The sequence below is a fragment of the Temnothorax americanus genome, unplaced genomic scaffold (assembly GCF_048541705.1).
Source record: "Temnothorax americanus isolate GAGA-0224 unplaced genomic scaffold, ASM4854170v1 Scaffold5, whole genome shotgun sequence".
Classification (NCBI taxonomy): domain Eukaryota; kingdom Metazoa; phylum Arthropoda; class Insecta; order Hymenoptera; family Formicidae; genus Temnothorax; species Temnothorax americanus.
Genome location: NW_027509657.1, coordinates 2,024,846 through 2,038,182, shown reverse-complemented (window position 1 = coordinate 2,038,182; position 13,337 = coordinate 2,024,846). Strand labels below are relative to the sequence as shown.

Here is a 13,337-nt window from a genome sequence, read left to right as displayed (position 1 = left end):
ATTATACAAATATAATTTCTTTCGTTGATAATGAAAAGAGTTTTAGTTTTGTTTGTTTTCTCTAAGTTATTTGCATCTTCAAAAGACGTAGCCGTAATTAATAATAACGAACGGTACAATTATCGTATGGTAACAAAGTATCGTTTCGCTTTCGTGATCGTCTGGCCGCGTATTGACCGCCGATAATTGTCCAGTCGCGTGCTCACGCGATTCTCAATTAAATTCCCGATGTATGTTTTCATTTTTATTGCAACAATCGCTCGCAATCGACCACGTAAAGTTGCGAGATTTTCCTTTGTTAATAAGTTAACGAGAGAAACAAGTTATCCTTGATTCTTAAACTTAAACTCACTTTACAAAATGTGTATAGCAGACGTGTGGATTAATTAAATATTGATAAAATCCATATACAATATGAGATTAATTTCTCATTCAGATAAAAATTCTATAATCTAGACTTTTGCTTATTAAATTAATCGGCACAAAAAATATTCATTTATACATACTATATTCATAATTCCATTTACCGTATCACAATATATCTGCATATAGTGCATATATAAAGAGCGCCATATGGCCACCCGTAACGATAAGCTCATCGATTATCGAAGCCCCTGGGCAAACTTCCTGGCTCGAAAGCGGCCAGTATTCTCCAAGAAAACCGAGCGGGACCATTGACGTCCCAAAAGTTTATAAGACGCGAACGAACCGTGAGACGATAAACTCGTTTCCGGCCCGATATCGAGGCCCAAGTGTCCCGTGGTAGTAAAGTCGTATCTAATTGAAATTACGTAGAAAGTTACGGAATACAATACCTCATGAAATTATACCGTAATTAACGTAGCATCGGGTGAACACGCTAACGAAAGAAAAATGATAGTAACGAGAAAAGAATAAATCAATGGAACATCGAAGAAAACGTCCCTCGCTTATCCTAAGAAAGTTTTACTGGTTCATCTTGTACGATAATGTCTCGGGAAAAATCGACGGTTCTCGCTCGACGTTGGAGCGATCTTTTCCCCTCATTGTTTCCGACGAGATCTCCGTTTCGTTTCCGACAAGCATCGCGTTTCAAGTGGGAACATTAAAAAAAGAGCAATTATTCTTAATCTCATATTTCGTCCGCCGCGAGAGATTCGATGGAATGTGAAAGGAATGCATTCAACGTTTAATAGTGCGTAAAACGCTTGACGTGTGCATATTCCGAATCCACGTCGGTCTTCGTGATTCAAACATTGCCCGCGATTTCGCCCGATATCAAGGAGCGGATCATATAAAATCCGAGGCGGACGCGAATCGAATGACTCATTTTATTTTGTAATTCTCGCTTTGTGATTTATCTCGAGGTGCGTGTGCCTCTTGCAAACATGGAATTATTAAGAGTATTCCAACTGTCAATCACATTTCTATTGTCGATGTACTTTCTCGTGTTCTACGCTGGAATCGTCGTAATTTTATATTTGCTGTGGACGAAAAGCGATTAAGTAGTAACAAAATGTGATGCTTGTTTTTTCTTCGTTAAATTTTCACCGCAAAAAATACTTTTTTTTACGAGAATGAGGCAGAAAATAGACAAAAGGTACGCTTAACTTATTAAAATAAATTTGCAGAGCTATAGCGGGCTATCGTAGATTAGCATATTAAATTTTTTATTCGCTTAATATATATCAAGTCTCACTTTAGCCATTTCCTCAACTTCATTCAGCACCCACGTCCCTTTCGCTAATTCGTTTATTATTATCTTTTCTGCATCGTTACGTCTTAAATTTATGGCAGCTCATTATCGCCACGTTTCGAACATAGTTCGCTCATGAATCTCGAGGTTCTCGTCCCAGATTCCGAATAAAACTCCTATCTACCCATCTCTACCGTCCATTCTTGCCCGAGTATGATCGTTTTGGCACGGAATCATCCGTACGTGGCGCGGCGGCAAGCGAAGCGGTGGGCAGCAGGTGAGGCGAAGCGAAGCGGGGCCCAGGGAAACAGCATAGGAATAATAGTGTAACAACGTTCCCTGCTGGCACTCTATAGTCCGCTCACCTGCGACGCGAGTATACTGGGTGTCGCGAAATCGCCACTCGAGACAAGCGACAAATAATAAAGAACGCGTGATTCCGAAACGTGATAATTGCGCGATTACGCCGAGTTATAATAAAAAAATCGTAACCCGCAACTTCCATTTCGAAAATCTTCTTTTGGCATGGTTGCATTTTAGTCGGTATCAGAGATAAGAAAAAATGCGATGCGGATATTTTAATTGATTTTTTTTTTTTTCATGAACTGCTCTGAATGGAACTTCAATGTGCTCGAATATCTCTATATTTTCGTTCACGAACTTCTCGAAGGTGTGTCTTTTGGAGCCACGCGATCTAGTATCTTTTCAGGATACATTCCTCAGTTGTTGAGCGGTCAAGATTTTTTCTTGTCTTTAAGTTGAGATACGGCTGCAATCGGGGAAAAAGGGCATGAAAGTCAGCCTGATTATCTTATCGAGTTGGCCACCCGATATAGCACAGCGCAATGCACTATAGCGTCGGGGTACTATAGGCGTCGTAGTAAGGTAGTGACCGACGCTGCGCTGGATTCAGGTGTGCCCCTCAGCGTAGACGCTCTCAGTTTAGCGGCGGTAGCCCACGCGAATCGCTCGCCTTGCCTTCTTTGAGTTGGCGTGGCGACCAAAGCCGCCTTTATTTCGCGACAAGAAAGGAGACTCGAAGAATCTAATCCCCCCCCCCGGCCATCGTCGGTTTTTCCGATTCTTTTCCGACGCTTTTCAAAGTGGCAGCCGAACGTTTCGAGCTTTCTCAAGCCGGTTTTATGTATATTCCCGGATGATCAATAAAAGAAACCGTATAATTCGATAAAAAGGGTTGAGAAGATACCTATAGCTTCAACATGTAAAAGTGAGTTTTTTGAACGTTAAAGGAAGCATTCCTTAAAAAGGAGTGTGGTTTTATTGAAAGTATATAATAGCTTCAAATTAATGATATATATGTAAAAAACTTTCTGTGTAGTTTTTCATGCACTTCAGAATTATTTCTTTGACACGCACACACAGTCGCCGGTCTTTTCCCTATGCCGTGAAAGAAATCAGTGATAATAAATTATAAACGTTTTGAACATCTCTGAGTTTCTTAGTTCTTTCTAGAAAAATTTCTTAGATTTCTACGAAGTGTGTGGTTTTGTATTTTTTGAAGTGTGTGTATGTGTCTTTACGTGCGACGACGGCCAAACCATTGTCGAGGACGACGAAAAGAGCAAGTAGTTGAAAAATCTGAGGTAGAGTTGTTTGCGAAGGTAGTGTCACTGGCGTCGTATTTCGGAGTGTGTTGACAGTTAGCGTCAGAAACCTTCGACAGAACGTTTTGCGAGGTCTTCGCGAAAGTCGGGGAACGTTTTATTTGACGAATTTGGTGTCGACCACTTTTTCGCAAACTCGCGAAGTCATCGCGCGATCACGCTTTGAATATGTGCTATTGATAATATTTTAATTTCATACAAAAGAAATGTTAAATTTTTCTATAAGATAGAAAATTTTAATTTCTCAAATTTAGGCTATTGTTGCATTTTATTGCTCGGCATTTCAGTACTCTCATTACCTGTCTCTAAACTGAAATGTATTTTCATATTTAAAGCGGATCACATAAATTATAGACCTATCTCGCAGTTTAGCACTGACAATTGCAGACTTCAGTACTATAGTATGAAGTAAGTCCGTAATTTGTAAAGTTTAATATGGTAGGTACAACTTTATATTTAAAATAAATTCTACGAATTATACGGACTTATCTAACTCTAGCGTTGATAATAACAGGCTTCAGCATAAAAATGAGATCAAGTCGTTTTGTTATGTATAAAATCAGTTTTTAATTTTTATTTTCAGCATCTAATACTTTGTTTAAAAAAATATGGATCTATCTCATTTTTCTTGCTTGAACTTGTTCAATTTTTATCGTCGTTAAAGGCTTAGATCCGCGATTTATGCCATTCTCATTTTGAATTGGAGCTCGGAAATCTCTCTTTCATTTGGTCTGCTTCTTTCATCTCTCCTTCCTTCTTCTTCTCGTCTCGCTCTCGTAGTGCCATTCACGAGAAGTCAGAGGAAGGTCCGGTTAGCGGCAACAGCGCGAGGAGGCCCCGCGGAAAAATCATACGCGCGGTCAGAAACGATGGGCCCCTCTCATGCCATTGACCAGGTAATTCAGCGGCGCGTAAAAAGCAGGCATAAAAGCGCGCCAACGGACCCCGATTCTTCTCTCTCGTGCTCCATTCATGATAAACCGCCATGACACTTGACCGTGCCCCGTTTTTTCTTATCTTACATGGACACGATAAGTAATTTAGAACAAACGAGCAATGAAACCGAGGACTTTAATAGCAGAGAAAAAGAGAGGAGAGAAAAAGAGAAAGAGATCTCGAAAAATAAATCTATATAATTTGAGAAACAAGTAAAAAAGAAACTAAAACACTACTTTTTTGGTACTTTATTCCTGAAATTCTTACTACTGCATAGCAACAAAAACGATCTGTCACCCCGAAAGAGGAAAATCTGTAGAAATTAAAAAGATCGGGAGAAGGGATTTTAGAAACGTTTTTGCGAGTTGCCGGGATTTCGCAATCGTTTACAGAGGCAGTTGTAAAGCGTATACTCGCGCACTCGCGAAGGATGTAATTTATCTCGCGCGCGTAGTAGCATGGCGTAGGGGAATACCGAGGAAGATGCCTTATAGAACCAAGGCGTGTGACGTGACCAAGGAGAGATTTAGACGCCGCCGTTCCGCCGGCGCGCTAAAAGTGCATTGTTTCGGGCCGCACAATAGATATAAATCCAATCCTCCTACGTGTGTCGCTGACGCACGCGTGAGCGAAGTAACAAAATACAAAGAGCCTCACGCGCACGCGATGCATTATGCCGCTCATTATCATACCACTTTCCTATCGTCATTACTATTAGTACGTCGCGAACAGTCGAGTATTTTTTTTTTTCGTTCATGCATCGACACATTTTGCATCACCTTTCAAAATTAAAGCAACTGAAAAATTATGTCGATTGAATGAGATAATCTTGAAAAGGGAACGTCTCCCAGGTCTTCGCCTTTAGCGAATTAAATTGTTGAAATTCTATGTTGTATGATTATAATATTACATTAATGTTGTAATAAAATAAGGTACGATGAAACAAAATATAGATATAAAGTACATTATATTTTAACGGAACATCTATATACGCTGGAGAATTCTCGACCACATGCATTATATTCTCCGCGATCGACTAATTAAATTAATCGAGAGAGCCTATGAACGAGTGCGCTCAGAATGTCGCATTTCAACATTGTAATCGTCAGAAGTCAGAATTTATCAACGGTTCGTTGGCGAGCGAACACGCTCATAACATTCAGAAGTTACTTACTTCCGAGCTGGGGGAACATTAGCGCGAGCGAAGTCTTGTGCGTGTTCAACCGGTCGCTTCTGATAGCGTCGTAATTTGTCCACTGCCTCTAGCGTAAGTGAGACTCCGCAAGGGATGTACTCCGTTATATCGCAGCCGCGTTCCTCGGGCTGTCAGCTCTTTTAATTCTTTATTGGATCGCTGTGACTGCGGCTTCGTGTTCTTCATTAAATCGCTGCCCTGCAGGCTGCTGCAGAGTTATCGTTTATATTTTTATCCTTTAATTTTTAAAAAGATCTTATTTCCGAGAAATTTCGCAACAATCTACTTTTTTTTACCAATAATTTATATTTCTTTGACATCAATAATTTAATTATTATCTTGTTAATATCTTCTCAAATCCACGAGTGGGTTACATATTTTTAATAGGCACTGATAAATAATTTATCTAATAAAGTTATCGCAGAAATGTGTTCATGCTTTTATATAATTTATGAACTAAATATTTTTTCTTCCATTTTTTAATGAGTAAATTCAATAGAGAATGTCAGAATGATGGATAGATGAAAATTTTTTCTAAATAGATATAAAGTCTTGGAAAAGTAATAGACCACTTTTTAGAAGGAATCAATATCACAAAGTTGAATTTAATTATGACTCTAAAAGATTGATTTATGCCATGCTATTTTCAATTTGAGCTTCCAGAACATTAAAAAACTAATCGACGAGAACGATAACGGCTACCGATATTTCGATCGAGTTGATAAATGTAGTTTATCGGAAAAGTCCGTCTTTTATCTACCTATCCCCACAATCTTATCGCTCTCTCGCTGAATCAGCCGGCAAAAAAAGAGTGAATCATAAATAAAATTGTTGAAAAAAGGTTCACGGCGACGCGGAAGGTCGCACGCGAGGTCTTGCTGCGGCGGCGAGGATCTGCAGAGCCTGCAGACGTTGAACCTACTCGGACGCGGGGGTGGAAGCAGTCGGCAGCGCAGTCCTAATCCCGCGACAGGTGGTCCAGGTCAGGATCAGCCAGGGTCCGTGGTGGACTACAGGCGGCTGGTGTTCATCAGTTCGGACTCGTCGTCGGGTCGCGAGGAGGACGACGCCGATAGCAGTTGCTCGAGCTCGTCCTACCTGAACGGACTGCCGCGCAACGGCGGTCACCACCACAATCACGCGCAGTCGCTCGAGGACTGCGACTGGGACTACTTCGAAAGCGGGTCCCTGCCGTTGCCAACGACGCCGATCGTCACCGTCGGCGCAGCGGACACCATCGGTCAGGACGTTTGGAGTTGCTGTCCGGGCCGCGGCTCCGCCGCCTGCCAGGTATGCCTGTTCTCGTATATTATACGTATACATCTCACGTACGACATGCTTGAAAGAATTTAAATTTTAGATTAATACAGAAAAAGGTTACGTATTCGGTAAATAAATCTGAAAGAAAGAAGAATTATAATTTCCGTTATATTTTCTTCTGAAAGTTCACCAAAGCTCAAAAGTTCAAATATTCAATATAAAGATCCACAATATATAATAAGTCTAATATGTTAATTCTTTTAAGCATACCGCAATGTGATTTGTAATTAGCAATTCTTTGTTCTTTATCTCATCTTTAATTAATTTTTTATAAATTTATTTACTCAACTTAATATGAAACGTGCGTTAAAATTGATTTATATTCGCGAAATTTTATAAATAAATCGAATAAAAGGACGATGTTATGCGCGATGAGAACAATTTTCCATGGACATGAACACAAGTCATGTGACCGCGACTGGGTGCCTCTTACTGTGCATCCATTTGACAAACACGTTTCCGCAGCTAAATTAATCATTCACGTTCTACTAGCGAAGAGAGTCGCACAGCAACTATGCGGAATTCACGGTCACACTTTGTCAATAAACCGTACGCGAGTATATTGAACGACGCGGCTCACGTTGATTGTACGGATCGATAAGCGCTTTGCAGTGAATTGTCATTGTAAGCTGTCGAGTTGTTAACCCATTTCTCTATTTACGCTTACTATAAGTGGAACAAATTTATGGAAAACAAAAGATTTGATTGATATATTTAAATTTTTAAATTTATGCATCATTTAAGATTTAATAATATAAGAAAATAAAACATATACATATGAAAACTAGCGAGAAATTAAAGGAATAAAATAAAATTATCAATTTTGGATTAAATTAAGTGTAGAGATAAAAACGTATTTATTCAATGAAAGAAAACTTAAGGCACGCGTGTAATAATAAATTACGAAATTCTGTGAGAAATAAAAGATAGAAAAAAAATTAAGATATTCTTTTCAAGATAAAGAATATCGCCATGTCGTTCTATCCAGGCCTGCGGCGGTTCCCGAAGCGCGAACGTACTTCCGGTGCCGGTACCAATACCGGTCCCGGTCCCGTATCCGGTGCCGGTACCGGCCGCCCTGTGGACCGGCGATTTTGCGGCGGCTGCGTCATCGATGATAAGTCGCGGCGATGGTCACGCCGAGCCGGGAACTCTGAGGTTACGAGGTGACCCGGCGGCACCTTGGTTCGCTTGGCACCCTCGATTCAACCAGCCCCTTCATGGCGCGCGTCTGGACCCGCGGCTCGCCGGCGCCTTCGATCCGACCACCTGCACCTTCCGCCCGCCCGATCAAGTGTTGACCCCGAGATTGTACGGTCCGATAACTGAGACAGTAACGATCCCGTCGACGAATCTCGAGCCTCCTCAAATAAGTCAGGATGTAAGAGACGAGGCGAACGTCGTGTCGAAGACCGAGGAACTCAGGAAGGAGGAGAACTTGTCGGCGAAGGACATCAGCGAGTCTGGTTCTTCCGCCATAAAAAATAGAAAGAAAACCGAAGAAACGAAAAACACTGAAACGGAATGCAAGAAAGGTGAAGAAGAGACGGAAAGAATAGAAGGGAACGAAGAACTCACTTGTGAAGATTCGTTATCGTCATCCTTCGAGAGAAGCGCGCAAGGAATGTATCAGCATTCGCGAGAGGACTCGGGCAGCTCGTCCGGAAGATCGTCGGCTGACAGCAGCGATCTGGAAGAGGATTCCAGGTCGCACAGATTCTCCAAGGTGTTCGTGGTGAACGACGATTCGCTCACCAGCGACAACGATATCGAGGACAATGAAGAGGATTCGGATTCCGCAGCGGAAGGCGGCGTGACCTTGAAACGCGTCACTGCGATTCCTGAAGAAGAGCCGGTGGTGTTGCAACACGTGAGGCTATTGAACGAAGATGTTCTCGCGGAGAATGAACAGGAGGCAAACAAGAACGAACTAGAAGAACCTAAAAAGCGTTTCAAGACTTATATCAACAATGAACAGCTTAAAAGTGATGATAAATTATTGGACAAACCTGTCACTAATATGACTGATAAACGAAGAAGTCGCAATAAGAAGACCGAAAGTGATAATGATGATAAACGACTTCCTCTTCTCCTACAACATCGATCGATCCCTGAAGAGCTATATCTCGCAGACGATAATGGTTGTTCAGATAATCGAATCGAATTGAAGTCCATCAAGATGCTCGATCCCGATAGTATCGAACTACCTGTAGCTGTTTTGAAAATAGACGGAAAACCTGTTCCGAAAATCTGCTCCGAAGCTGTGAATACATCAAAGGAGATTTTGCAGGATGGTCTGATTGAAAGTACAAAGTCACCCTCGAGCGACGCCTGGGATTCGACCATCGTACCAGATTCTCTCGAAATTTCGGGAGTTTCCTCCGAAATTTCAGCTTCTGAAGAGATCGACGTCGACAAACTTGGAGTTTCCGATAGCGAGCAGATTGCGCGATCGAACACAACGAACGATTACGACAAGCAAGGAGATAAGCAGCGTTTATCGGAGGCAGTTCGTTCGAACGTCGACGTTATAGCCGACGCATCTACTGACAGCTGCACCAGCAACGAGAGCAACACCACGGGCAGCGAGGTGAGCAGTGACGAGCTTCACGAATACGAGGTGACTCCGATCGATTCATCCTTCAATTACAGCAACGAGGTCGCCGCGATCAACGACGAATTACTATACCAAATCGGCAAGAAAAAAACGGAAGATAGTTCGAGGAGCATTAAGGAGAACGGTTATCTTCTTCGTGGTAATCGTGATGACAAAACAAGTCCGACGATGACGAAGAGCGGCGTCAAACGGAGCGTGCAGTCCGAGAGACCGATCAGCGAGCGGTCGTCGATAGAGTCAATGATCGGCGCGAAGGACGACAATGACGACGACGAAGACGAAGACGACGACGACGAGGGCTACCGCTCTGTTACGTGTCGTCGCGGCGGCGGCGGTCAAGATGGCGGGCCAGGAGACAACGACCCGACGGTGGCAGCGACGGGCGAGGAGCGAGCACAAGCCGACGTGGGCGACGCGATATCAACCAGCAGGATCTCGGAGATGATGAGGAGCGCGGAGGAGCAAGACGGCGACGGCAGCAAGGTGGACATTGCGCATGACGGCCCGGTGAGAGGCAAGATCGCCGCTCAGGTGGGAGGAAATGGTGATGGTAACGATGTTAGTGGTAGTGGTGAATGCTCCGCGGAGGGGGACGCGACACGGTTTCGCTCAGTCGAGCGACGCCCGTGCACTCGGCAGGAGAATGGATTCCCAGCTGACGGCCAAGCGTCGGCCAAGGACCTCGCTAGAGACCCAGCCCAGCACAACAGCGGTAACAATACCAGTGGCGGCAACAATAAGTACAGAAGCCTCGTGATGATTACTCAGGAAGCGTCGTACCAGCCGGTGAGTGTCGTTACGTCGGACACCACGACGCTGCTGCAACCGGATGAGATCCATTCGGCTGGAAGCCAGGGAGGCCTGGCTGGCTACTTCCAGCTGGCGTTGGAGGCGGCGAGCGAGCCACAGCTTCATCGTAAAAACGCTCCGCGGAAGCCGCTGATGGTGAAGAGACTGCCAGCCGCGGTCGCGGTATCCGCCGTCACGGCGAGTCATCAATCAGCCGAGCCTGAAGTGGATAGTGGTTTGAGTGTCGGTAGCGCTAGTGAAAGCGACGACGTGTCCGTGAAGAACGTGCCGAAGCCGCTCAATTGTCGACAGGAGAATGCGGAGAATGACATGTCGAAGGATCATTCGGTATCGGATTATCGTGAAAGTGCGCAACATGTCTCGTCGCAGTCATCTAGCGATGACAATTCGGGTACTGGTGGCGTCATTATACTCGAGGAAGGTCTGGCCGATGATGATTCCTGGGTGGAAGAAGTATCCCACGATGAAGACGAGCCGGGCGCGACCACTGCCACGGAAGAAAGTTCCGAAGATGAAGCCAATAATTTCGGCGATCGTGAAGAAGAGCTCAGAGGATATCGCAGGCAGGCGATCGACTTCACCTTGCATACTATTGTCGAGGAATCCTGCGAGGAGAGTGAAACAGAGCCGAGTTTGGCCGCGGGAAGTCCCTCGAAAAAACCGCGACCACCTTCCGCTTCAGAATTAGAAAAATATTTCTTCTTCGGACTTGGAGGCGATGGAAATAGCTCCAGTTTTGGCTCGCGCGAGGTCGACAGTTTGTCGGAAACCTCGTCGATTTATTCCGAGGGATTGGAGTCGCTCGGCCAGGACGAGGCTAACGGCAGCGGTCAAAACCAGGACAGGTCGAGTAACAGTGACGGTTTCCTAAACTCTTCCAGACTAGAAAAGTACTATCTATCAGAATTCCTCGGCTTCGATCAAGATAGAAGAGATTCCGACGGTTCAGTAGGAAGCGATTCCGAGGGCAGACCAAGTCCGGAAGCGCAAAGAAGGAAGAAACTAGTGCGCGCGAGAGGTACAGGCAGATCTCACAGTTCTTCTCTGGACAATTTGTTGGCTCTCACACAGAGCTCGCAGAACCTGAGCTCGCAAAATTCACTTCAAGATTTGAGCCTTAATCAGGACGTGCAGGAAACTCAGTCTGAAGGTTCTTCGACAGAGACTGACGGTACCGAAGACGGGCAGACCGCTGTATTTGGCACGGATGGTCAGTTCGACACGGTAAAACGCAAGAAGAAAAAACCGCGAAATCTGGGAACTCAAAGTCCACGCGTGCCAGACGATCGGAACAAAACGCCGGAACCCAGCAGAGAAATGGCACTGATGAGCGAAGTCGTGATGGAAAACGAGAACGAGGCGATGAATTCCGAGGACTCGGACCGAGCGAAGACTCCGCAACCGGAGTCCGTTTTATCTTCGTCCTCCTCGCCGTCCATTCTTACAAATAACGGTAACGCACCGAACGCAGCCTCGTCCTCGCAAATGGATTCGTCAAGAAACTCAGTTTCGATGAATTCGAACGACGGTCAACGATCGAAGCAACAATCGCGGGATTCGGGCTTCGTCGGCAGCTGTGACGATCTTCTTCAGCATCAAAAATTGCCGGACGAAAATCAAACGAGCGGCATCGAGGTGAATCAAGAAGCCGGCAAAGATCGCTCGCTTAGCAAGACTTCGGAGTATCCTCAGGATGCGAATCAGAGCGCTACCAAGGAAGGAGCAGTCGGTAAGAACAACCTGACGAAACACCCAGTGAATCACACGAGTTTACCGCATCTGGCGAACGCGTCGCTGTCGCGCAAGGACAGCTTCAACAACTGGTCCAGCGACGAGGAGACGAATCTCATGATGTCGAAAATGCGGCAGTTCTTCAAGACGATGGTGGCCAACTCGAACGGTCAGGGACAGAACGTGACCAGCGCGAATTCCGGCGGCGTCTCGCCGGCGCCGAGTCCTCGGTTGCCGGGTTATGCCTCGAAAGCGCGACTCTGCGTCCAGAACCGCACCAAACCGCCGCAGTTGGTGTACTTTGAGAACGAGTTGACGCGGTTAATGAAGACGGTGCCGGGGATACGCGACGAGCAAGTGCGAGAGATCGTTGAGTACCTCAGCTCGGAGGACACGTGGTCGGATTCCTACGACAGTTCGGATTACACCAGCTCCGATCTCGAAGGCGCCGCTGGAGGTCGCAGATCGGCCTTGCAGGAACAGATCTCGCAGAGCTGTCAACAGATCATCAGCAAATTCGACACCACTGCCGCTGGCGGTGACGCGACTCTATCGGATAAGGAGAGAGAGCAGATGAAAGGACCGGGACCAGGTTCCGCGATGCAACCCGCGCCCTGTCTGGGTAGGGACACCGCTTTCGTCTATCAAAAACTAGTGCAGAGCTTCACGAAGATGGCCGGTGACAACGTGAGTTCGGACGCGAACTCCACGCCGCACAGTAGCCCGCCGCTGATCGCCAAGGTGATGCATCACATCGGCAGCCGACTGGTAGCGCTGATGCACGAAGTCTCGGAAGGCGGACCGGCCGCGCACCATCACTCCACCACTTGGCGACGGTATTCTCAGCATCATCGGACTCCCTCTTCGGCGTCCACCACCGAAGACGATGACTCGACATCCGACTCCACCAATGCGCCCTCGTCAGCGCATTTGCAGCTACCGAGGTCGAAATCTCACGACCCCCTGTTGCTGATCAACAGCCACCCGGCGGTCACCGCCGGTCAGGAAGGAGAGGAACGAGAAGCCAGTGACTACGAGAGGTTCTCTTGGCGCGGCAGCTTCGAGTCCACCCTGATGGCCGCCGACTCGAGGACGAAACTGAGCCTGTTAGCGTGTTCCGGTGATGTCAGTGGTGGTGGTAGTGTTAGTGCGAGTGCGAGTGCCCTGGCCGCGAAGCGGCGCAGCGCCGGCGATCTGCTGTTCAATCCGAAGAGCTTCTCCAGGGAGCAATTGGACAGGGTGAGGAGTTGCGGTTCGATCGGTGGCGGAAGCGGGGCCGGGACCGGCGGTTCCGGCGGCGGCTCCGTCGAGGAAAGGATCTGGAGCAACAGGAGGAGATCTTCCGTTCCCGACGCTAACACCAGAGGGGAGTCAGGTGAGCCTCGCCTCGAGCGTGACTATCTCTGCATATGTGTGAATGAATGGATG

The 13,337-nt window shown here is 46.0% G+C and overlaps 1 protein-coding gene across 5 annotated transcripts in view; it reads left to right on the top strand.

Moving 5' to 3' along the window:
* The window catches only part of LOC143904211 (uncharacterized), a 50,987-nt gene that overhangs the window by 21,212 nt on the left and 16,438 nt on the right, over window positions 1-13,337 (top strand). For all 5 annotated transcript variants that reach the window (XM_077418654.1, XM_077418656.1, XM_077418653.1 and 2 more), the window contains exons 9-10: window positions 6,273-6,721; window positions 7,740-13,284. In XM_077418654.1, the coding sequence (XP_077274780.1) occupies window positions 6,273-6,721; window positions 7,740-13,284 (5,994 nt within the window). The remainder of the gene's footprint in view (window positions 1-6,272; window positions 6,722-7,739; window positions 13,285-13,337) is intronic.